Below are 24,811 nucleotides of genomic sequence, written 5' to 3'. Positions count from 1 at the left end.
GAGTTACACGTGCCCTGGGGAGAGCCTGGATTCCCTCTCCCTGCTCAGGATCTTCCTGACCCAGCCTCTGGCTCCTTCCTGCTGCCTTGGCTTTCTTAGGGGTTCATTCCTTATCAGCTTGGCTGCCTGAGGCTGAAAAGGAAATTTAATCTGATGATAGAGGAGAGGTTTTAAAGATGTTCCCAGCTAGTTCCTCTGCTGTGCCGTGGTGTTGTACACTCCCACCTCTCAGAGGAAGTGCTGTTGTGGCTCACTCAGCCCTAGCAGGGCTTATATTTAGAATTAGATTCTCGTCTGCTTTTTGCACATCGGGTCAAACTCTGCTCCATCTTCAGCCTTGTCCTGAACCACCTGACCTGTGTGTGCTCAGCGTTCACAGCCAGGCAGAGCAGCTCGATTTGCAGGGTAGAAAAAATGACAAACTCTCAAATGTCTTTGAAATCCTCTGTGGGATGAGGAGGATAACAGCACCAGGAGTCACTGCAGGAGCAGGGAGCTGATGTCACTGCTTGATTATATCCAGACCTCTGGCAAAACCAACTTCATCTGGCCACATTCTCTGCTGTGGCCAGAATCAATGCAGGGTAGACTTCGGGTCTCTCTTTGGTGCTGCAGCCTGTGCCAGGGCTTCACCACCCTCACAAGCAAGAATTTCTTCCTAATATCTGACCTAAACCTGCCCTGTGCCAGTTTAAAACCATTCCCCTCCACATCCTTATCCAAAGTCCTTCCCCAGCTCCCTTGGAGCTCCTTTAGTACCTGTGTAGTTTTTGCTGTGCCTTTCCAGGGAGAAAGGGTTGGGATTCAGTCCTGTGCATCAATGGGGAAGCAGTGAAAAGGGGGAGAATTAGACCAGTCACCCTCTAAAAACAACTCCTGTTTCGTAAGGGAAATGCTGTCAGGCTTTAGCATCAGGGATGTAATTGGTGGTTGGGTATCATATCCCTGTGGAAGAGGCAGGGAAAACTCAGATGGAAAGGCAGCCCAGGGTTGCATAGCAACAGGGAGGCTGTCGGGCCTGATGGCATTTATGAGATGCTTGGTACTGTGGGACTGGAACGTACTCCACTGCCCATGGGAGAGGGAAACATCCATTATTTAAAGGGTTTTTGAGCAGAGCAGTGGAGCTCCTTAGGATCTGAGAGAGCCGAATGTGCTGTGTGAGTGCTCACAGTCACATGGGGCACACGTGTGTTTCTCCAGGCACTGCTTGTGCATTCAGCAGCAGCAGCAGCTCCAGTTTTTGACATTAAACCAGCTTGTCCTGCCCAGCCCAGGATGCACCAGGGCCAGTGGGGTTGTGGAATGGTCTGGGTTAAAGCTCATCCCATTCCACCCCTGCCCGGAGCAGGGACACCTTCCACTATCCCAGGCTGCTCCAAGCCCTGTCCAGCCTGCCCTGGGACACTTCCAGGGATCCAGGGGCAGCCACAGCTGCCCTGGGCAGGGAAGCATTTCTTCCTGACACAAATCTGAACCTGCTCTCTGTCAGTGGGATGCCATTCCCCCTTGTCCAAAGTCCTCCCCAGCTCTCTGGAGCCCCTTTAGATACTGCAAGGCCATAGTGAGGTATCTCTGGAGCCTTCTCTTCTCCAGGCTGAACAACTCCAATTTTCAGCCTTTCCTTACAGGAGAGCTGCCCCATCCCTCTAATCATCTTCACAGCCTCCTCTGGACTCACTCCAACATCTCCACGTCCTCCCTGTGGTGGGACCCCAGAGCTGGACACCCCACAGAGGGATGCTCCACCTGAGCAGACTCCACAGCCACTCACTGCCATCTCCTCACCTGCTGGCCATCCTGGAGGTGGCTGTGTCAGGCTGGATGGATGAATTTCCTTAATTCTGTCCCTGCTCTTGGGGCTGCTCTCCAGGGATGGGGCAGAGCTGTCCTGTTTGGGGCTGTTGTGCTGGCAGGGGGGCTGGGGAAGGCTGGGGAGCCTTCCCTCATGCTGGAGGTCTGGAGCTCATCCCTGAGCTCAGCTGGGCAGTTCCTGGAACTCTTTATCTGGGGCTGCAGCAGGGAGGGTGGGGGCAGAAGGTGCTGCCTGGGCCTGGAGCATTCCCCTGGGCACTGACTCCATTCAGCAGTTAATTAAAGCACAGAGCTGGCTGATCTCACCAGTCTGAATCCCACCTGATTGCTGGGAATTAAGAGGAGCTGGAGCCATGACTTACTCCTTATGGGCAGCATTCATTGGATGGATAGTAAGTACAGATGGAAATCCTGGGATCCTCTTCCCACTTGCTGTCTTGGCATTTGGGTACTTCCAAATTAAAATCCGTGGGCTGTGACCCATAAGCCCTCTTATTGTGGTGGGGTTTTCAGTGTTAGTTGGTTTCAATCTGATATATTATGTTCTGATAATTCTGTTAGTGCTCCAAAATATATAATTCACCTCTTAGACCTTTGTATTCTTAGAGTAATTGTAGAATAATTTAGGTTATAAAGGACTTCTTGTGCTCATCAAGCCCAGCATCCCATTCAAAGCAGAGTCAACTACAAAATAATATCATAAAATATGAATAGGTGGAGGTCTATTGCTGTCTTCCACGCATGCTGCAGAGGAACAGCTGGAATACTTTTTGGGATTTGTAAGAACTTGTGAGCTCTACTAAAATGCAGTGTCACACTTAAGGGGCAATTTAACCACATTTTTTGCTTCTTGAATTAAAGTAAGGAGAGGAGAAAATGGGGGGAAAAATAAAAAGCAGCCCTTTTCAAGAAATCAGCACCATTTTTTCTCTGAGTTGTATATTAACAAGGCAGATGGTCAAAACTTCCTTCCATTGTGCAGTTCCTCTTCATACCCAATCCATGCCAGTGGAATTTAGCTCTGAACATTCACACTCAAGCTGTGGGCTGTCACTTTGGCTGGCTGATGTCTCGGGCTCCTTGGCAAACAAAGATATTTTTGAAACTGTCTGTGCAGCTTCTGACTCAGGAGATCTCTCAGAGCTGGTGCTCCTCCTGTGCCAGGTCTTCATTTCCCATCAGTGCAGGAGGGTTTTGCACGTAAATATCTGCATTGACCCAGAGTTAGGGGTAATTTTGGGGCTGGTGGGACCAATGTTGTGTGTGCATCGTTTTCAGGAACGGGAAATTGCAGGAGTAATCAGCCCTGGACTGTAGCCAAGCCCAGCTTAATTCCAAGGGAGGACTGAAAGAGGCATAATCATAATGGCTCATTTTAGAAGAACCAGAGGCAAAGCAGGACACAGCTCAGCTGCTTAATTTTATAGAAAAATTAAGTAGATTTTTTCCCTAGCTCCTGGTGTAAGAATTGGGAAGTTAAACATCAAAGCTTGGAGACTTAGAGCATTTGAAACCTGGATCAGGCATGGCTTTTATTTGATTTGGGAGATTTTTCTGTCATCATAAATTAGAAAAGTTCTAATTTGGGTTTATCTTGTGTGCTGAAAAGTCACCAGACCCCTCTTTATTGCTTTTTTTCCTTTGGAATGATTTGTTTTCCAGTTTCCTGAGTATTCTGTTTGTGGAGGAAACGTCTGTACCTTGCCTGGCTTCATGTGTTGGCTGCCTTGAGTCTTTCAGGAGTGTGATGACAATAATAGAAAAAAGATCTTCAAAAGAAAAGCTAAAACTCTTCATTCTTGCTAATAATCACCTTCTGGCAAGGAAAATCTTCCTGGTTTGTTGTCACTTCCTTCCTCAGCACCCCCTCTCCTCTGAGCTGCTGCACAGGCTATAAATTGCTTTTCTGCACTGCTCTCGGTGCCCCCAGCCAACACCTCCTCCACCAGCCAAGGAGAGGATCAGCTCCTCTTCCCACTCCTTATTTTTCTGCTTGGTACCTAGAGAGCATTTATTTTTTCTAATTAATCATTTGGCACCTTAAAGTGTATGCGTTGAAAGGGTCTGTCAAGGAAGGATCGTCATGAAATAAGCAGCTTCCTCCAGAAGCAAAATGAAAAAATGGTTCTGAATACAACAAAATCTTTAGAACACAGAGAACTCTGTATTTCTTGGAGTTTGGAGTGTTTTATGCCTGACATTTAGACTTTGTTTGTTGTATTGAACTTTACTTCACAGTGCCTTCAGAAGCAGTAATTTTATTTCTTTTTCAGGCTTGTTTTGGGTTTAGCACACAGAAACAACTCTGCTAATGGTGTCATTCTGGGCAGCAGTGTAAAATGTTGTTAGGTATTACTGAGCCTTCACAGGGGTGGTGTCTTTGCATCTAAACTTGACTCCTGTGGCTGCTGAGCCGTTGTTATCTGGGCTGTCCACACCTCTCCTGCACGGCCCCCACAGCCCCGATAACTCACACTGTGTAAACAAGGGCTCCCCACTGCAGCACGACAAAAGCTGCTCCTCTGCTCCTCCTGTTCCTGCTTCTAAGCTTTTTAGTCTAATTTCTAGTAGAAACAGCATGAGTGGTTGCAAATAAAATGGTGTCGTGTGTAGAGGTAATGGTCTTTAGTTGTACCCAGTTGAAAACACTGTACAAATTGATTATAAGGATAGGGTAACTCATGATGTGGGATTGGCATTGGAAAAAATTCATAATAAGCATCAAGGTGGAAAATAATCCCCTGAATGAGCCTGGACAGTTGGGAGGGAAGTGAGAAGAGCCACTGGTATTTGTTAGTGCCTTTCCTAGAAGGGCAGCCACCAGCCAAAGGTACCGTGGGCACTGGTGAGAGCTGAGCCCAGGAGTCCCTGGAGCAAATCATGGGATTGGGAAGCTGCAGAGGGAATTTGTGGAAGGCAAAACATACAGCCAAGCCAAGCAGAAGGAAATGCCCTGTGGTTTCTAGGAAATACCAGACTGTCTCCCGTGTTGGAAGCAGCGTGTGCCTGGCTCGCATTTGGAATCTTGTACCTGGCATGGAGTGGGAAATGTAAGAGCTCAACTCGCCTCCAGGCATTCATGTACTTATCTCTATTTAGATATCTATGTAGGATAGGTTGGACTCCATCTTCTTGATGGTTTTTTCCAACCTTAAGATCCTATGATTATATAAAGTGCAAGAACCAGTGAATTCTGGGGCTGCAGGAACATCTGGAATATGAAAAGCAGGAAACGTCTGCTCCGTGTAATTCACAAACCAAGCCTGTTTGACAGAATTTAACTTGGTCTTTAACTTTGAGGTGCTTGGTGATAGTTGCAGTAAATGGTGGAGCCTTTTGTATTTTCTTTGCTTGGTGACAGTTACAGTAAATGGTGGAGCCTTTTGTTTTAATGCAAAGAAAATACACAAACTCTTTGTCAGCAGCAAAGAGCATGACTTAAGTGGCTGTAGCCACTGGGAAATAAGAACTGATTATGAGAACTGGAAGTGTTGTGGGACTTCTTCAGTAGCCAGGTGTCAGCACTGCTGAATTATTCTTATAGTTTCATAGTCTTAAGGCAGCATTCTTTAGGTGTACAAAATTAAGGAAACAAATAAACATGCAATCTCTCCTTTTTTTCCCCCAATAATATGAAGGAATTCTGCATATTAAATATGGGATTTCTTAATTACTGTTTATTTGTGTGAGCTGTCTGAAGAGAAAGAGTTGTTCTAGTCCCAGCAACATGTTGTGCTCATTGGGTCAGAGGCAGGGGGTACTTACAAAGAGAGAAAAATCCTTGGATTTTTCCAAGGGCAGGTGGAAAACCATGTAATTTGCTGTCAGATAAAATCTTGATACGCAAAACTGATCTGGAGCTGAAAGCCATGTTTGTATTTTTTCAGGGTAATGAAGGTGAAAGAGACCAACAGTTAATTATCTGCTCCCAGCATAGAATTTCAGGAACTCTTGAAGCTCCCTGAATAACTCTGCACAACTGCTGGGCTGGGTTGACATTGGTGTGCTGCAAATCTGGGGTGCCAGCACTGACCCACTTCTCTCCCTGGAAAGCTTAGGGCCTGGGATCCACTCATTCCTTCTTAGGAAAGCAGCAGATCACGGAATAAAAACAGTCAGGAAAGGAGAGGTCACAGTAAAACAAAGCAAACCCACCGTGGTTTGTCCTGGGTTGGGTTTGGATGTTACATCCGTTTGTAGAGAGCTTTTTGTGTCTGGCCCTGTGCTTATTTATTTATTTATGTATTTGTGCATTTTATTTTGAATGTCTTCCAAGGAAAGCTTGGGGGAAAAAAATGGATCATTTTATTAAATGCAGGAAAGGAGCAGTGGAGTTGATGTTTGCCTGCTGTGCTTGAGGGGATGAAATATCATTCCCAGCACAATTCCTTGTGCTTGCATAGGTGCTTTGAGAAGCTCTGTGCAACTTGAGATAAGAACAATATTAAAGCAGCATGGAGTTCCTGAAACCAGGGAGTCAGCTCCAACCTCTGGAATCCTTTATTTGCCCAGGAAAACAATTATTGTAATTATTGTACAGAGAATTACTGTACAGAGAATTGTCGCTCCGACTTCACAGCAGTTCTTCGTGTTTAAGTTCATTCCCAGTCGGCCGAGTTTAATTGTCAGATTCCAACCCATTACTGCCAGTAAAACCTGTTACTCCCTCAGCCAGGGGCTGGAGCACTGACTGAAGGTGTTTTTGCAGGACCAGCTGAGGCAATGCTTCTCCAGGCAGCCGCCGGGGGCGAAGGACACGGACACGCTGGTGCAGGAGCCCGACAGCCAGTACGGCACCTGGAACGAGCAGCGGCACAGCGGCGACAGGTGAGGCTCTCCTCAGCTCAGGGAGCAGGGGAATGCTGCAATCCCACCATCCCAGAATGATTTCATGCTGGAATGGTCTTAAAGATCTTCTGATTCCAGCCCTTGGGCGTGGGGCACCTTCTGCTAGAGCAGGTTGCTCCAAGCCCTGTTCTTAGACACTTCTGTTGGTGAACTACAATGATTAAGTTAAAATCACATACACAAATTTATACATATAACAACATCTCTTGCTTGCAAAGTTTAATGAATTTCTTTCTCCAGTAAACCTGTTTAATTTAATCTTCTTGCAATCTAAGTCTAATTTTCAAAGTTCTGTTTGCTTTTGCCAAAGCATCCTGTTATCAAATCTCTTATGTTAACCAAGTCCAAAGTCCATCATCTGTCTTGTGTCCCCCAACATTCTAACACACTTCTATTTGTTTTCTTTGTTTTTAAGTCTTATTTTCTGTCATTGCCTTTGCTTTAACAATACTACCAGGTGGGCTGAATGGCAAAATCCCTCTGGAATAGCAGAGTGGCAGAATCACTCTGGAGCAGGAACTCTGGGCCTCAGGTGGGGTGACACAGTGTGCATCTCTCCATGCCCACATCTCAGACTCTCAAGTGTTTTATTGGTGGTGAAGTGGAGGATGAAATGGAATATCAGCTGAGCGAGACTGGTATTGAGTATTGCTGGTGCTTTTCTGTTCTTAGAATGACTTAGTGAAATAAACCTAGAGCAGCAAAGTGTGAGGTTTTTTATAGTTCACACCTGTTGTGTAAATTGCAGCTTGATCTACCCTGAACTTGTATCATGTCTGCTCAGTGTGGTATGAAAATAGCATTTTATCTGTTTTTTAATGCTATACTTGTTGGGATCTTACAGCAGACATTAATGTCAATTACGTTTGGTTTGTTCTGCACTTGAGAACAGTGTGCTATGAATATTTTTATTGCTTGTGAAATCAGGGTAAGGACCAGCTTGAAGTTCAGCAGCTGAGTGAGTGCCAACAGTGACAGCCAGGCTGCTGTAAAATTAACTTGGATTCCAGGATGGTACAGACATTTCTGAGATCAGTTTCTTAACAAAGGTGCTTGTCTCAGCTTCTCAGCAGACAGCACTGGAGAGTTATTTCAATCCATCCATCCTGATTAGAACAGCTCCACCTAAACATTCTGGTTCATTGAAGGACTGGACTCAATCCCATGTGCTGGAATTTTGTTTGCACTGCAAGAAGTGTTTAGATTTTGCCTTTTTTACAGTATCATGGTGACAGTGTAGAGACTCTTCAGCACTTTGCCACCCCATTGCTCTGCTTTATTTTGACTTACAGCTCATTGCAGGAGAATTGCTGCTGTATTAATTCAGGCACTTGAAGAGAAATGAGATTAATGTACTTTTAAATAATGGAAGTCTTCCTGGAATGTATTGAACGTGCATTCTGTCTGCAGTTTATTTTGGATGAAGTCCCTGCCAGGAGCAGTGCAGATGTTCTCTCACGTTGCTGTGGGTGCTCTGAGCAGGGCTCTGCCTTTGGTGCCTCCTCCTCACCCCAGCTGGGGACAGGAACTCGCAGGAGATGTTGCTGGTTCAGTTTTCCTGTTTGGCCTGGCTGAGTTCCCTCGGAGCATTTCCGCTGCCAGCCCCGCGGTGTGACATCCCGCGGGGACCAAACGGTGTCACAGCCTCCTGCTGTGCTGGGGGAACCTCCAGTCTGGGGCATTTCCACTACTGCAGCCACGGAGGGATTATTTTAGGAGTGTTCCATTAGTGCTTCTGTGAATGACCTCATCTTCATGGAATCACAGAGTCCTTAAGGTTGGGAAAAAATTCCTGGATGAAAGAGTCCAGCCTTCACCTGAATCCCACTGTGCCCATTAAACCAAGCAGTGCCACCTCTGCTTGGCATTTGAACACTTCCAGGGGTGGTGGCTCCACTGCTTCTCCGGGAGAGGAAGGGAATTTTCAAATCAAAAGCCATGATCATGCCACTTCATGGCAGCAGGATGAACATGGTGCTTTTCCTAGATGAGCTTTTGGAAGGTGAAGGAAGGAGTATTTTCTTTTAGAACTGAGTCACTGCTGGAATTAGCATGAGCAGCTCCTCTGGGCTGGTTCCAGTGGGCTTTGGCCAGTAACTCCTTGGGATGGACGGAGATGAAACCATCTCCTCCAGTTTGGAGGTGTCAATTGGATTTTTCTTAGTTTATCTGAAAGATTTTATTTTAGTTTTTCTCAAGTGCTTGAATAAGCTTTTCCAAGTTGGCACTGTAAAAACTTTTTTAGGTTAGAACAATCTTCATAAGGAAAATTATTGTTTTTTACAGGAAAGGTTTTAGATGGTGGAGCCATACAGCTCTGACTCCTCATTTCACAGGCTGAAGCAACACCTTTTTATGGCCTCTATACTCTGTCTTGCTAAAACTAATTACATTTAATTGCAGTTGAAAGTGAGGATTGCTGTCAGTTTATTGTTCATTGTGATAACCATCCTGCTGGGTTTATGTGCTCCACGTGAGGGATGATTTCTCAGAGAAGTGTCTCTAAATGTACCTGTGGAGCATCAGGGGCAGCTCATGGATATGCTCACAAACCCTGAAATCCTAATTAAGTAATAGAAAGAGGTGCATGATATATCTCAGTAATGAGAACTGGAAATATGTTTTCAGTTTAATTTTTCTGAAGGGAATTTCCCCCCTAATTTGCTGTTCACTGAAAAGAATCCACTGCACATAACTGGGTTTGGACTCCAGGTATCCCTCCCACATTTGGGAATGAGCTGTGCCATAGGGGTTGGTGTATGGGGCTGTAATTGTGCAGAAACTCCAAAGGAAATTCCGTTGGGAAGGTTTGGGAATGAGGAACCACCAATCAGTGCTAATTTAGCTGGATTTCTATCACATCTTGCTCTCAGATATTTCTGTTTTAAAAACCACGGTGGAATGTATCAGACGTAGCAGGGAAGAGATTGTTTGCAAATCCAACAGGATCCTTTCAGCACACACTGTAATTTCCATGAAAAGTCCTGCAGATTGTCCCTCCTCTCTCCATTCTTCCATATTGCAGTGGCTCTAAAGCTGCAGATACCAAATGTCATTTGAAACAAAAACCCCAGACAAAAACTTTCCCCCAGAGCTCATTAGTGCCATTCTTAATTAACCTGGGGCCCACTGGTGAGGGAGGGAAGCAGCATTCCCTCTGCTTGTGTGTTGGAAACCCTCTGGGCAGTGTCTGCTCTGCCAGACTGGACATTGTACCATGTGCTGTTATCCAGCAGTAAACTCCTGAATGGTTTTCTCCTGGGATTGCTGTACCAAATACTAAGGTTTATTGCTTAAAAGATGTGCATATATTGATATATACATGGGGTTTTTAGGTCTAGGACAGTTTTCCTAGATATGTGCCCAAGAAATGCTGTTTAGTGGCAAAAGACTTCTATCAAGAGGAGACAAAAAAAATCAGAACTAAATCCTTTAGGATTTGGTTTTTTTCAAACTGGTTTTTTTTTCAAACTGGGAGTTAGAAGCAAGACAGCCCAATTTTTACTGACAGTAGAGTCATCCTGTTTCAAGGAATACTCCAGCCTTTGTGACAAAGGCAGACAACTGTGTCCAGCTTTGAGTCCTGGCCCTGCAGCTTATTCCTGTCAGTCTAGGCCACGGGAGGAATTCCAGGAATACTCTGGGAGCATCCCAGCACCGGGGAGCAGATGCTGCTGCCCTCCTTTGTGAGGCACGAGAAGCTCTGCGCATGGAGCCCTGCCTTAGGCTGCCACCTGGTGCCCAGCTCTCTTCAGCTCCAGCATTCCTGAAGGAAAAAATCCTCTGGCTGGGTGGAATCCACCCCAATCCCCAACACACTGTGAATCCAAGGGGTGAGGCTGTGCCAGTGGAAATGATCCACACTCTGCTGCTGGTACTCACACGTTCCGTTCCAACTTTTATTTAACCCCTGCTGACCACGTGTGATCCAGCCTGGCCTCGCAGGTCTCTGTTTGCCCTGAACTCTCACGGATTCCATTTGCTCCATTTGCAGCTTTGTGGGAGAATCTCCTTCCCTGGACAATGAGGTGGTGTCGGGGCGGAAGCAGCCCGCGGGCAGCCACCCGTCCTCGCTGTCCTCACAGACAGAGCCTCCCTCCCTGCCTGAGCACCATGACTTCTCCAAAGAGCAAAGGAGCACCAGCCTGGACCGTTCCAGCACGGACATGGACTCCACTGATGGCACTGATGTGCCCCCTCCAGGGGACACGCTCCCTGAGGACAAGAGTTATTTCTCCTTCATTGATGTAAGTTGCCATCTTGTGTTCCCTCACTTTAGCCCTCCCCAGTTCCTTCTGGAAACTTTGCAACCAGTTTTGCCCTGCTTTTCCCACACTGTATTTTGCCAGATGTTTTCCTGCCTGAAAAGTTTAGGATCAAAACTACAGAGTTCTTCTAAGTCTCTGTGGTGTTTAGGTTCTGAGAGATTCCATAAAGCTGCTGGCCTTGGATAAGCAGTCGTGGAATCCCAGACTGGTTTGGCTTGGAAGGGATCTTAAAGCTCATTCAGTTCCACCCCCTGCCATGGGCAGGGACACTTTCCCCTAGACCAGATTTTCTCCAAACCCCATCCAACCTGGCCTTGGACACTTCCAGGGATGAATATTGGAAGCACAATTAAATAACACAAACAGCCAGTGACTGCTGTGCTGTCAGCCATGCAGATTTAAGGCTGTAAAAGCCTTCACTAATATTTTTCTTATTTACAATTGGTTTCTTTCCACAGTAGCTCACAGTTGCATTTCAAAGGATTTTTTTTTTTGTATTGAAGAATCTTGCATTTGATGTAAGACCAGGAGTTTCTGGCCATACACAGTTAATGAGGTCCAGTGCTGAAAGAAGTGTGTTTAGTTTGGAAAAGCCCTCTAAGATCATTGAGTCCAACTGTTCCCCCAGCACTGCCAAGGCCATCACCACCATGTCCCCAAATGCCACATCCACACAGTGTTTGACGGTGTTTTAACACTTCCAGAAGATTTTGTTTTGTCCCTGGGCTACTAACGATGTCTCTGTAAAACATTAATAGCTCTAAGTGCAGCTGGCAAATGCTGTGTGATAAGTAGTTTATTCCTGACCTGAAATCTTTTGAAAAAAGGAGCAAACCCACATCTTCTGGAGAAGGGGAGGCTCAGGGATATTTGGTGGTTACAGGCAAACCTGTAAAAGCACATTGCTTTAAGCAAGTAAATAAATTACAGCTCCTTACTTTGCTCTGTAAATGTTAGTGCTGATTGGATGCATTGGAAATGACTGATTACAGAAGGTTTCTGAATGCTGGGGCACTAAACTTGGAGTGTCCTTGTTGCTGGTGAGTGGCTTTGAGTGTTTGTGGTTGGCAGGAAAGCTGCAGCTCTGCTCTCCAAGGGAATTTTGTGTAGTTGTTCTTTTTAGACCCCCATCTCAGGATTTGCCTTCAGCTACTACCAGCTAGCAAGGCCTGTATTCATAAAACACTCCAGGAACTAAACTCCTGATTATTGCAGTTATTTTTTATATTAATTTAGTCCAAATTACTCATGTAACTCAGGTATCCACAGCCTAGGGAGGTCAAAGGATTACACCCAGTTAGCCACAAGGTACCATGTCCTCATCGCACACTCTCTTTAATACGATTTTAAGTGACTGCAATAATAATAATCAGACAAATATCCATTTTAATGGGTGAATGCAATCAATGGGTTGGGATTTCACTGTGGAGGAGCTGGGGCTCATTCCCAGGTGTGTGTTTCTGCAGCACACAGCTGTCCTGGACTCCAGTGCTCTGAAGACTCGGGTGCAGCTGAGCAAGAAGCGCCGGTGCCGGGCACCCGCGTCGCACTCGCTGCGCAGGAGCAGAGGGCTGGACATGGAGAACAGGTTTTCCTTGACAGAAGAATCAGATAATGGCTGGATGTTCAAAGATTCCACAGGTAACCCCTCAGTTATGATGGAATAATTGGTTGTGGTTAGCCTTGGGTGCAAGGGCAGGAGTTGGTAAAAGGTGCTTTTTAAATACTGCCCTTCATTGCTGCTTGAGTGCAGGAAGAGATGTTGAACAAGGCAGGGATGAAAAGCCCAGCTCATGGTTTCCCCCTCTGCTTTTTTTTTTTTTTTTTTTTAAACAATTAATTAGAAGAGAAGAAAACTATGCAACAGGAAGATTCTGAGGAGGAAGACAGGATCCAGCACACTCCGAGGTCATCTTCTGTGCAAGCGCAGAGACTGCCTGTGTTCCCAGGGATGGATCACTCTGTTCTCAAGGTGAGCTCAGGCAGAGCCCACTAGGTGGGAGATAAACCAATTCAGTACCTGTAGGTGCTTTATAAGGAATTCCCTCACTCATTTCAGGACAATTTTTTGTTTTTATAAATCTGGAGTGATCCGTCCTGCATTCCAAAAAAAAAAAAAAAAAACATGGATGCTAGCTTAAAAGGCTTTATTTATTTTTATATTTAGGCCCAGCTGCGGAAAAGACAGGAGTCTGAGAGCACTGGTGACATGGGCTCTGCTCAGCTCTTCAAATCCCCCAAAGCACAGCTCGGCACTCCCGGCAGCAGAGTGCTGCCCTCCAGTGTGGAAAAGGAGGACAGGTGAGAGAATCCCAGCGTCGGGAAAAGGCTCATGCTCTTCTTGGTGGCAGGAAAAAATGATGCAACAAGCTGGACATTGCTTTTTTGTTGTTGTTGTTTCTGGCAGGAGTTTTCATAGTGAAAGAATAAAGAGTTGTTTGTTTGGTTTTTTTTAATACCATAGGTCAGAAGAAAAGTCTCCTCAGTGGCTGAAGGAGCTGAAATCAAAGAAGAGACAGAGCCATTATGAGAATCAGGTTTGAAAAGGTACTTGTGTGGGAAGTGGGGCTTGGTGGGTGCAGGTGTGCAGTGACAAACTCACATTTCCTTTGATGTGTTGGTGTCACCACTGTGGCCCCACCAACACTGCCCTGTGCACCAGGGCTGTCAGGAACTGGTGCCCCTCCACCCCCAGTCACAGTTCCACTGATCCTCTGCACATCATTTGATTTCCATAACCCTCCTCTCTTGGGATTTCCCAAAGTTTGAAAACTTTGTGTGGTTTCAGCACAATTCTGGGTGGCTCTTGAGCATTTAATGCATTAAATAGACACAACCAAGGTGGCACTACAACAGAAAACACATTTTAAGGGGTTCCTGTTCCAGCTGACCATATCACACCCTTCCTTCTGTTTTCCTTTGCAGACAGTGATTCTAACTGGGAGAAGATAAAGAAGTTTAACAGAAGCCTTAACTCATCTGAACCTAAACCCCCATGTCATGTTGCTGCTGTTTGCTTCCTGCCTCAACTGCTCTGTGCATGGTGCCTTCCTGTTTTGTGGAGAAAAGCTGCTTCAATTCATAGTCAAATACAAAGCTGTGTCTGTAAGCTCGGGGGGACAGTGGCACTTCAGAGCTGCCTGCCAGGAGAACCCCCCTGGGTCACAGTTAGCACTTCAGAAAGTCTTGGAAAACAGAGAAATTTGGGAGTGCTGTGATCCAGGGAACTCCCCTTGCTGTGGAACAGACTCTGTAGGTGTTCACCTCTGGGAGTTGGTCTGGCTGGGCTTTGTGTTTGTTTATGAAAATAATAATTTTAATCAAATTTATCTTTTTTTTTTTTTTTTTTTTGTGAACAAATAGTAAGCTCCTATTTAGAATGAAATTTGTGGAAGGTGAGAGTGGAAGAACAAATCATGTTTACTGCCATATTGAAAAAGGAAACTTGATTATTTTTTGTAAAATGTATTTTTGATTGGCTTGTATTTACATGTGATCTGCTGACCTGGCAGATGGAGATAATTTTTAGATGAACAAAATGTTAACTTTTGTCACTCTTGAAGTGGTATATTCTGTGTTTTGTCAGCATGTGGAATAATTGCTTCATTGGAATGTCTTTCCTAAAAAGGATCAAGCAATAATGTCAACCAGTTCTCTTTAAAAAAAAAAAAAAAAGTAAAAATATGTAAATACTGTTTTTATAACAAAAAAGGAAGGGAAGAGGGAGGATGTTACACTCATATCAGGGTTCCAGTTAATTGTTGAATGTCACTTTAATAGCAGTTCAAATAGTCCCACTTCATATTTTTATTTGTTAATCTGTAAATACCAAGTTTAAGTTTTTATTTTTATGTTGATTTTGTGGGATAACCTAAATGTGATCTTCAGTTTCTCAGATGATTTCCTGTCTTTCCTTTGGCAAGATGTGCTGATAGCGGAGTAGAGATCTCCTGGACCCCACGGGTGTTTGGGTATCCCTAATTCTCAGATATTCCCTGTCTGTGGCTCATTCTGAAACACCAACCACCATGGCCATGGAAGACAGACTCGATTCTTGCCCCAGATAAGTGCTCTTTCAGAAACCTTTGAAAGTCTAGTAGCCCAGGGAGGGAGGTGACTCCAGGTGTTCCTCAGGCTCAACCAGGAGAACGTGGAATAGGGAAAAGGAGAGTGGAGAGCTCTCCTCACCTGGCAGAGCTCCTTGGGCTGCACTCCCACGTCCTGCTGAGGGGCTCCTGTGGATAAAAACCATAAAGCACCAGCACTTCAGCTCCTTTTCCTTTTTGTCTTTTTTTTTTTTTTTCCCAATTAGCGTTTTGGGAGCGCGGCTCCCGCGGGGCCTGCCCAGGCCAATGTCTGTCAGGCTTGGAGCTGCCAAAACCATGTGCCAATTCACCTCATGGAGGAGTCACAGGGGGGGCTTTGCAGTCCCAGTCTGCAGGAAATAGCAGCAGGATGAAATAGCAGCAGGATGGCAGGAGACAAGTCCCATCTGCACATCTCCCGGATTTTATTCCGGTGGCAGCTCCCTGTGCTCCCTGGAGATGAGATGGAGACATCTGTCTGATGTAAAAGTCTTTTCCCTGTTGCTTTGCCCTGTTTCTCATGGGAGCTGTTGCCACTGTTATTTTGGCAGCCCCTCTGCTCCCCAAAGAGCAGTGATCTCCAGGATTCTGATGGAATTTTGGGGGTGGGCTGTGTCAGTGCAGCCACCACCATTGACCAGCTCCTTTTAAAACCTTGCACAAATTTCCTTCCCTCTCCTTTAGACGGTGGTGGAAAAGGTGACTCTTGGTGTGTTTTTTGGGGTGTATTCCTGTGGCAGCACCCAAGGGTTCCGTGGTGTGTGGCACTCACCTGGGCCAGCCGGAGCAGCAGGTGCAGGCGAGGAGGATGATGATGGTGGCTGTTCTCACTCACGTCAAGTGGCGCCTCCCATCTCCAGAAATCAGTCCCTGCTCACAGGAACATCCACACAGGCTGCATTTTCCACTTCCACGGGTGACAGTGTTGTGTTCCCAGCAGTTGGAGGATTTACTGGTTCTTGGTCTAGGCCAGAAATTCTGTAACTGTTTGTGTTGAGGAAACTGAGGGGGTTGACACGAGGTTTCCACACAGCCCTTGAATGTGTTTGCATTTCCACATCTGCTTGGACAATGCACTGAAATTACTGTATTGAGTAGTTTAACCTACTACTGAGAAATGTTTAATGCTTAAATGTCTAATTAAAGAGCATCTTTAGAATGTTGTTGAATGGGAAAGTGTTTTTTCTGCTCTGTTATTTCTTTATATTGTACATGGATTAAATATCGACTTCCTTCTCTTCGGGTTATCGCTCTGTAATAAAAGATATATAAATATGTTATTACCTAAATGATAGAACAGACTGTAATACACTTTATATAATTCTATTTTAATTCCAAATAATGCTTCTTGGAATTTTTTGTGCTTTCACTTCTGTTGCCATGTGCTTTTTCCTGCTGTTTATTTGAGATGGAAGTGAGCTCTGATTCCTTCAGATGTGCTGCTTCCTTCACTCCTGGATCCTGCCCTGGAGCAGGTTCAGCTCTTGTCCAAAAAGTGATGCTGAAGGTGATGGAGGGCCTGTCATGTCCTTTGTCTCTCCCCTCACAGCTCCTCAGCTGTTCTTCCTTCTCCTTGCTTAAAAATCAATATTGGGTTTAAAGATGGGATGATGTGTTTTGTGGAATTCAGGAACACTTTCTGCCTGCCCTCCTCTCATGATCCCCAGCTATCCCTGCTCCAGGTGGCGTGCCAGGGACTTGCACACCTGCTCCATTCCAGTTTTTATTGGAATTCCCAGTTGTAGATTTCTTCTTTTTTTTTCATTTTTCTGTTTGCAGATTCACCTTTTTAACATCTTCAGTTTGGTCCTCATCCACCAGAGCCTTTCACTTCCTGTAGAGAAAGAAGCAATGCTTGGTTCTCCAACCTTTGACATCCCCAGACTTTCCATAGGACTTAACTCCCACACTCCATCCCCTTTTCCTTCCCACAGAAGTTTGTTTCACCCTGTTCCTTGTTTGCAAACTGAAATGCACGTGGGGCAGATTTGGGAATACCAAGTGTGACCTGTAGAAGGTTTGGAGCAGCAAATCCTGATTTCTGCAGGGATGGTGTGTTTCAGGGGCAGCTGGGCAGTTCTGGGGTGCTAACTCAGGGGGTGGCTCTGCCTCACGAGGTGTATCCAGGTACAGAACCTCTGGGGTGAGTACCCAGAGCTGTCACTGCTGTCCCCAAGCCAGCTCTGGGGGTAAAACAGACTATTCCAGTGAAATCCAGAGCTGTCACCATAACTGTGCTCCCTGCCAGCCCAAGGTCACTGCCTGCACCTCCCTGAAGGACACTGGGGCAAGAGCAGCTGCAGCCAAGTGAGGAAGTGTTGGATCCATCCCTTCAGCCCAGTGCTGAGAAGGAAAACAGGTATTTGCTTTAATTCCTTTTAAAAATGGACTTCCAGGAGGTGAAGACCTTTGTGGCCAGGGCTTGGAGCAACCTGGTCTAGTGGAAGGTTGGGGGAGCAGGGGGGCAGAATGAGATGAGCTTTGAGGTCCCTTCCAACCCAAATAATCCTGTGATTGTTTGAAGCCACCTCCATGGAGCTTTAAAGGGATTTGGGGTGTTCTGGCAGGGACTGCAGAGTCCAGGCCTAGCTCTGCTCACCCTGGGAGTGGAGAAGGATGGAGGGTGGGAATCCTTCCCCAGCTGCTGGTGAGCTGTTCCATGGCTGTCCTGTTCACCCGAGAATAAATGTATTGCAAAAATATAACCTGAAAAAACTTCTGGTTCTTCTGGTGGGATTGGCAGAGGAGGAGATCCAAGGTCGGGTGGTTTATGGGTTTTTCTCATTCCATATTAAACAAAATGGTATCAAATCTGGTTTTGAAGGAGCTCTTGTGGAGGTTAAGCTTTTACATTGCTCCTTGTAGCCTTATGGAGTCTGTAATCTGGGTCACAATAAATACATAGATAGAAATCACATAGGTGGTGTGATAGAAATCCTATATTTTGTGTTACACAGTTGACTAGGGAATAAAGATATTCTGGCTGCTCTGTTTTGTTCTGTACCATTTCAGTTCCAGTTTAGCTTTGCCAGGTATTAAGAAAAAAAAAATCTATTTTCTAACAGTCGTTTTTCAAAGGGATTTAAGAGGCTGACAGCGAGAGGAAATTGAGGTTTGTTTGGAAGAGGCATCAAGGAGGTCCAGCGCCCCTTCTGTCATGTTTTTGGAATTGCCTTGACGGTGTGGAGAGCTGGGAGAGGCAGATCCAGGGCCCTGAGGCTGTGGCAGAGCTCGGTGAATGAGGCTGCTGGGAAGGAAGGGACTGGCACGAGAAATTCTTTGTTTCTGATTTGTTGAGGACAGCTGATGTTGTGTTTGGTGAGACAGAAATGAATCCGTCCCTCCTCAGCTGTGGCACCTGTGGGACAGCTCGGATGGGGACAGCAAATCTTCATCAGGAACCACAGGATGGGCAGAGTGAGGAAGAGTCACTTGGAGACACCTGGGTGATCCCTGTCACACCAGGCCTGGAGCATCACCCAGCGAGGCAGGGATGGGGTGGGGCTGAAGGGCTTCATTCTAACACAAACTGCAGGAGAGATTTTTTCCATCCCTCTCCCATTCAGTTTGTCCAGCCTGGCCCAGGGGATTCACTTTCCTGGCTTTCACACTAAAGGTTTTGTGGGTAGCTGTTGGTTTCAAGATGAGCCACACTCAGAGCAGGTAGAAAAACTTGCAAGGACTGTAGTAAATGGGGATGTGTGCAGCTGAATAAAATATTCCCTGAGGAATCAGGATGGTTTGGGTCTGAAGGGACTCTCAGAGGTGAAGAGAGAGTCTGGCCTGTTACCAGCAGAGTGGAATGCTCCCAGTTTGGTGCCTGGTGTGAAATGCTCCCAGTTGGATGCCTTACATCGCCCTGTGCCTGTGAAGATGGACAAATCCTTGTGCCAGCCTCCAGAAATCCCTTGTGACACACCCCAGGATGCATTCCCAGCATGTTCCTGGGAAATGCTGGGCAGAGAAAGCAAAGGAACTCCATGGAGAGAACCTGCTTAGGGCCGAAGTCAAAGCAGGAACACCAGTCTGGAAAAGCTGAGCTGCTCCAGCTTCCCGCCGCGCTCCCGGAGCCGACCCCGGCCCTGTGTCACTCCTTGCGTGGAGCCCTCACAATCGGGGACATTTTGCCCGGTTTTTGCTTCGCGCTGCCCTCGGTTTCCAGGCTAAACCCTCCGGTGAACTGCTGACGGCAGAGTTTTCCAGAGAACCTGGCAAGAAGCGGCGTGAACGTGCTGATGTGAATTTCGACGTTAATCTTCTGTAAATCGAGCGGCCCGTGTGCGAGGGACGGCCGGGAGAAATCCGCATGACGTTTCCATCGCCCGCTGCGCGCCCGCGCTATTGAGAGGAAATCTCATGGCTGGAATTCCGTGGATGCAGCTGCTGCATCAGCGCTCGGGGAATTCTGCTGTTCTGTTCAGAAGCAACCCATAAATAGCGGGGCCGCCCGCGCCGCCCGGCACAGCGGAACCGCACGGAGAGGTAGCACTGCTGGGACTGCAAGGGGCTTTCCAAAGAGTTTGTGTGCCTGAGTCCCCCAGCGAAGGGTTTGGCCAGAAGTGAAGCTGCAGGGTTTGATTCAGGACCTTGTCAAACTCCTCTAAGCCCCTTGGCAGCGTGGCGTGGCCGGGGAAGGCGTGTTCCAATGTTGGAGCAGAGTTTTGTGGATGTTCCTGGAGAGTGAAGAGGGGGCTCTCACTGCTGTTCCCCCCGGCCAAGGCGGCTGCAGCAGCTCCAGCTGCCGGGTTTGGTGTCCCCTGGGATGCTGGAGCAAGGGAGAGGTGTCAGATTTATGTTGTGGGGAAAGATGTCAGCAGCTGGAAGCTGAGAAATTCCTGCTGGGAACAGAGGCGGGGCTGTGAGATGGGAGGTCAGTGGCAGCTGGGTGAGCTGCCCTGGGCAGAGGAATGAATCCGTGTCACTTGGGACGTGCCTTGGTTCAGTCCTGCGGGTGCCTGGGTGAGGATTTGGGGCCTGTGTGCAGGAGGGAGAGGAGGATGGATAACAGAGCTTGCTGCTACCTTGGACGCCCCTGGGGATTTACAGCTGCTGCATCGGGGTCTGTGCTAACCCCTGCTGCCTGTTCTGAGCCAGCTTCATCCTCTGTGTTTCATTACCAGCCGTAAATCCCGGTGCCTCCCGCCTTAACCTCCTGCAATTTGGGTTTTCCAGGCACAATGACCGAGCAGCAAAGTCCCCCCGAGCAGATGGTGACTGGGGAGGGTGCTGGCGAGCGAGGTGGCAACTACAAGGTATACTGGGCTGTACTGGGCTGTACTGGGGACATCTGGAGGCTGGGTGGAGCCGTGGGATGCGGTGTGCTCATGCCAGGCTGGAACCAGTGCCAGCACTGCAGGTGCTGCTGGGGACAGGAGTGGCCTCCAGCTCCCACAGCAGCAGTGGGTGGTGGCCCTGCTCTGGTGTGGAGCCCAGGGTGGGCTGCAGGTTGGGAAGCAGCTGGGGCTGGGGATCTGCTGCTGCTGCCTGTGGGAGGGACACTGCTCCCTGCCTGCGAGGCTGCCAAGGCCATTGGCTGGCCAGGCTGGTGTGCAGCTGCCCAGGGATTTAATCCAGGAGAAGAAGCATCCCAGCACAGCAGGATCAGCTATGGGCCCAGGCACTGAAACTCCCCACGTGTGTTTGCAGGTTGGAATTCAGCTGCAGAGGATGCAGTGGGTGCAGAGCTTTCCACAAAGCTCCTGGACAGGGAAGGCTGAAGGTGGGAGCAGATCCTGCCAGTGGGAGAGGGGTGCCAGGAGCTGGGGCTGTTTATTGTTTATTTGCTCCTGAGGAACCTGGGTATCATCTCTGTCCCTTGATTTCCCCATTATGTGGTGTGTGCAGGAGGCTCTGCCCTTGTCCCAGACTGAGGTGCTGCAGCTGGGACCCCTTTGGGACAGTGCCAGGGGGTGCCTGGTCACCCCACTGGCCCTCCTGCTCCCTGAATGGTGCTGGGCACCCTGGGCCCTGCCCCATGCCATGCTCTGGCCACTGGCACTGGCTCCAGCCCATCCTGCAGCTCAGCCTCGAGGCTCTGCTGAGAGCAGGGCAGCCTGGGCAGGCACTGGGGTCTCTGCACCTGGCAGGGCTTAGAAGGAAACACTGAATAAAGAGCTCATGCCAAGCCAGGTCAAGGGCATGGTCAGATCTGGAGGAAGCAGTGATAAGGAAATGATAATGGGCAATGACCAGGCTGGGGGTAGGAGAGGCAGCCCATGGCTCAGGAATTCTCTTAGCCCAAACCTTCTGTTTCCAGTGCTGTGTGTGATCTGGTTTTCAGCCTGTCATGGACAAAATTCCAGCTTGTGCTTTACCAAACAGACACCCTTGGCCGGAGCTCTGTCAGGGCAGAGGCACTGGCAGGACTCAGCTCTGCCGGGCAGGGAGTGACATTGGCACAGGATGGGATGGAGGGACACTGCCAGAGCCCTTTGATCACTGCTGCCCCCATTTCCTGGGGTGTTCCCCTGCTGTGGTGGCTGACAACATCTCTCCCCACCTTAGATCACAATCTACGAGCTGGAGAATTTCCAGGGGAAAAGGTGTGAGCTGACAGAGGAGCTCCCCAACATCACCGAGAAGGAGATGGAGAAGGTGGGCTCCATCCAGGTGGAGTCTGGCCCGTAAGTCTGGGGTGGGGAAGGTGGAGCAGCCCCAGGAGGTGGCAGGAAGAGCATCCCCCTGACCCTGGGCTCCTGCAGGTGGCTGGGCTTCGAGCGCCAGGCCTACGCCGGGGAGCAGTTCGTGCTGGAGAAGGGCGACTACCCCCGCTGGGACTCGTGGTCCAACAGCCACAGCAGCGACAGCCTGATGTCCATCCGGCCCCTCCAGATTGTGAGTAGGGCTGTGCTGGGGTGCCCACAGCGCTGGGGACCATCAGGGGACAGCCCCTGACCCGCCCGTTCCCCCAGGACAGCGCTGACCACAAGATCCACCTGTTTGAGAACGCGGGCTACACCGGGCGCAAGATGGAGATCGTGGATGACGACGTGCCCAGCCTCTGGGCCCACGGCTTCCAGGACCGTGTGGCCAGCGTCAAGGCCCTGAATGGAACGTAAGGATGGGGACACAGGGGACACCTCAGCAGGTTCCTGCCCGTGGCACTGTGGTTGGTCCCTCCAGGGTGGTGGCAGGGGCACCTGGCACAGTCACTGCAGCGGGGCAGCTGCTCCCATGGTGCTGCTTGTGCCCATCGTGTCCCTCGTTCCTTCCCTGCTGCCACCTTTTCTCTGGCCCACAGGGAGTCATAGGGACCATGGCAGCGTCCCTGGGGCTGGATGATGGCTCCTTGCCCTAACCCACCAAAGAGCAGTGGAGCTGTGGTCCCTTGAACTCTCCATCCCCTCCTAGCACAGCATTTCCCACCTGGGCACTGCAGCTGCAGCCTGTGCGGTGGCACTTGGTGACACAGGAGTGGCCCTGGGCAGCGTCACCTGGCTGTGGCAGGCAGAGATGGGGACACTGGGATGGGGATGGGGACACTGGGATGGGGACACTGGGACGGGGATGGGGATGGGGACACTGCCCCTGCTCTGGGGGGTGTGGGGTGGGCACTGCTGAGCACTGCCTCGGTCCCCGCAGGTGGGTGGGCTACGAGTACCCCGGCTACCGGGGCCGCCAGCACGTCTTTGAGAAGGGCGAGTACCGGCACTGGAACGAGTGGGACGCCAACCAGCCCCTGATCCAGTCGGTGCGCCGCGTGCGGGACCAGCAGTGGCACCAGCGGGGCTGCTTCGAGAACAGCTGAGGGACCCCCAGCCCCCCCCGGGGCCCTCGCGGGGTCCCCCGGCCGCTGCCGTGACCGTGGTGATTTTTGTGCAAAAACCTCAATAAAGCTCTGAGCTGGAGGCTGCCGGGGCCTGCCTGGTCCTGGGCTGGGGGAGGTCGGGGAGGGGGCCAGGGGGATGGGGATGGGGATGAGGATGGGGATGGGGATGGGGATGGGGATGGGGATGGGGATGGGGATGTGGCCGTGGCCGTGCCCAGCAACCCCGCAGAGGGCAGAGGGGGAGTGCCAGTGTTTGCAGTGTTACACAAAGGCTGCAGCTTTCCAAAAATAACGCCCGGTGCTGCCGCGTCAGGGTTTTTCCAGTGGCTCTGTCCCTTTTCACAGCATCTCCTGCCCGCTCCCAGGGCTGCTGGCCAGCTCCAGGGCAGGGAGGGGCCGGGGGGATGTGGAGCAGCCATCCCTGGGTGGTGCCAGGCCCTGTGCGCTCCAAGGGGGGCTCATCCCGTGGTGGGACAGCTGTGCCCCACCTCAGCGTCCTGCAGGGTCTCCAGCCTGTCCCCAGGGAAGTTTCCCGCAGTCCTGGGGTGGTTTCTCCCACGGGAATGAGCTCTGACATGGGGGGGCTATTCTGGGAGCAGAGGTGGGGGTTCAGGGGTGCCACAGGGTGCTGGTGGGACACTGAGCTGCCCTGGCACTGCCCTTCCCCAGGGGCACTGTGGCCACACGTGGGGACCCACTGGGCTGGGGCAGAGAGGGGAGATGGGCTTGAGTCCCCCCGAGGGCTTTGTGCAGGTCCCTGAGCAACCCCCCAGGAGCTTTTCCCTTTTTGGGGGGGTTGGTGGCTGTGGAAGGCGAGTGCCTTCCACAGTGGCAGAAGCTGCTTCCAGAACATTCCACAGGGCTGCCACGGGCTGGGGGCTGAGGCACCACCACTGCCCAGGGCTGGGATGAGCTAAACCAGCCCAGCCTAGGGAGGGGATCACTGGGGCTGTGCTGAGCACTGAGACAGCGCCGTGCTGAGGTGCTGAGGGGATGGGATGTGGCTGCAGGGCTGCACTGGGACGTGGGACAGGCCCATGAGGGTCCAGGGTGTGGGATTAACTGAATGGATTAACCCAGGAGACGGGGAGGGCAATACTGGATCCATCTGTGGGGCTGCAGCAGGAGACACAGGCAAGAAAGGAGGATTCCAGAGCTGGGAATGCTGGAAACTGGATCACACCCTGGCCTGTCCATGGCCTGATGGGTTCCTTGCAGAGCTGCAAGGTCACCTTGGTCCCTCTGGCCCTGGATACCCCATCACCTGGAGCTGGGGCAGCTGCAGACCCTGGGGACTGACCCCCCCAACACACATCACTACCAGGGTAGGCTCTGGTGACAGCACCCTGTGGGTGACCCTGTGTGCAGCCATCCTGGGGCAGGGGATGTGGCAGAGGTGACCCTGGGGGGGCTGCAGCCCATCTCCTGCTGTGGGACCCTCAGGAGGTGCTGTTTGAGGGAAGGGGCAGGTGTGGGGTCTGTTCATGCTGGGTGACGCTTGCTGGGGTGACAGGGGGGAAATCCAGCTCCTCTGTGGGGTGAAGGGGTCTGTGGGTGCTGCACAGCAGCAGCAGTGTCCCCTCTCTGTGAAACCTCCTTTGCTGCAGCCCCCAGCCCTGTGCAGCCGCCTGGCTCAGCTGCCGGGACAACGCCAGCAAAGGGACAAAGCCAGCAAAAGGACAATGCCAGCAAAGGGACAAAGCCAGCAAAGGGACCCTGCTGCTGCCCTCGCCCCCCTGGCTGTGCTGCCCATCCAGGCACATCCCAGCCCTGGGGACTGTGAGCCCCTCGTCACCTCAGCTTTGTCCTGGTGTCACCGAGGGGCCCCTGGGGTTCTTCTCAGGGACCCCAAAGGAGCCCAACACCCATCACTGAGTGCACCCCAGGCCCAGGGTGCTGCCCGGGCTCTGCCCTGCCCCAGGAGCGGCCGCAGCCCCTGCCCATCCCGGGCTGCAGACGGGCAGAGCCAGACGCTGCCAGCGCTCCGGGGCGTTTTATCGCGCATGGAAAGAGCCGAGCTCAGCAGC

The 24,811-nt window shown here is 49.8% G+C and overlaps 2 protein-coding genes across 7 annotated transcripts in view; both read left to right on the top strand.

The window, feature by feature from the left end:
• Positions 1–16,385, top strand: part of KIAA1671 (KIAA1671 ortholog) — a 65,527-nt gene extending 49,142 nt beyond the window's left edge. For 3 of the 5 annotated variants that reach the window (XM_041488475.1, XM_041488477.1, XM_041488476.1), the window contains 7 exons: positions 6,524–6,642; positions 10,658–10,910; positions 12,398–12,572; positions 12,776–12,903; positions 13,099–13,232; positions 13,396–13,478; positions 13,857–16,385. In XM_041488475.1, coding sequence (XP_041344409.1) covers positions 6,524–6,642; positions 10,658–10,910; positions 12,398–12,572; positions 12,776–12,903; positions 13,099–13,232; positions 13,396–13,474 — 888 coding nt within the window. In that variant the 3' untranslated portion in view covers positions 13,475–13,478; positions 13,857–16,385. Of the gene's footprint in view, positions 1–2,038; positions 2,208–6,523; positions 6,643–10,657; positions 10,911–12,397; positions 12,573–12,775; positions 12,904–13,098; positions 13,233–13,395; positions 13,479–13,856 lie in introns of those variants that run through there. The other 2 variants (XR_005956920.1, XM_041488478.1) reach the window with 2 other exon arrangements.
• Positions 16,386–16,639: 254 nt separating this feature from the next.
• Positions 16,640–22,845, top strand: CRYBB3 (crystallin beta B3). Of its 2 annotated transcripts, none has more exons than XM_041489055.1 (6): positions 16,640–19,498; positions 20,189–20,268; positions 21,521–21,639; positions 21,718–21,850; positions 21,928–22,070; positions 22,598–22,845. In XM_041489055.1, the coding sequence occupies exons 2-6, from the start codon at positions 20,194–20,196 to the stop codon at positions 22,761–22,763; spliced, it is 636 nt and encodes a 211-aa protein (XP_041344989.1). In that variant the 5' UTR covers positions 16,640–19,498; positions 20,189–20,193; the 3' UTR covers positions 22,764–22,845. The 2 variants fall into 2 exon arrangements, with proteins under 2 accessions (XP_041344989.1, XP_041344990.1); XM_041489056.1 differs by having other exon boundaries at positions 16,640–20,075.
• The last annotated feature ends 1,966 nt before the right edge of the window (positions 22,846–24,811 follow it).

Source organism: Pyrgilauda ruficollis, unplaced genomic scaffold, assembly GCF_017590135.1.
Source record: "Pyrgilauda ruficollis isolate IOZ18807 unplaced genomic scaffold, ASM1759013v1 scaffold9, whole genome shotgun sequence".
Taxonomy (NCBI): domain Eukaryota; kingdom Metazoa; phylum Chordata; class Aves; order Passeriformes; family Passeridae; genus Pyrgilauda; species Pyrgilauda ruficollis.
Note: the sequence above shows the minus strand (reverse complement) of the source record. Positions and strands in the feature narration are given on the sequence as shown.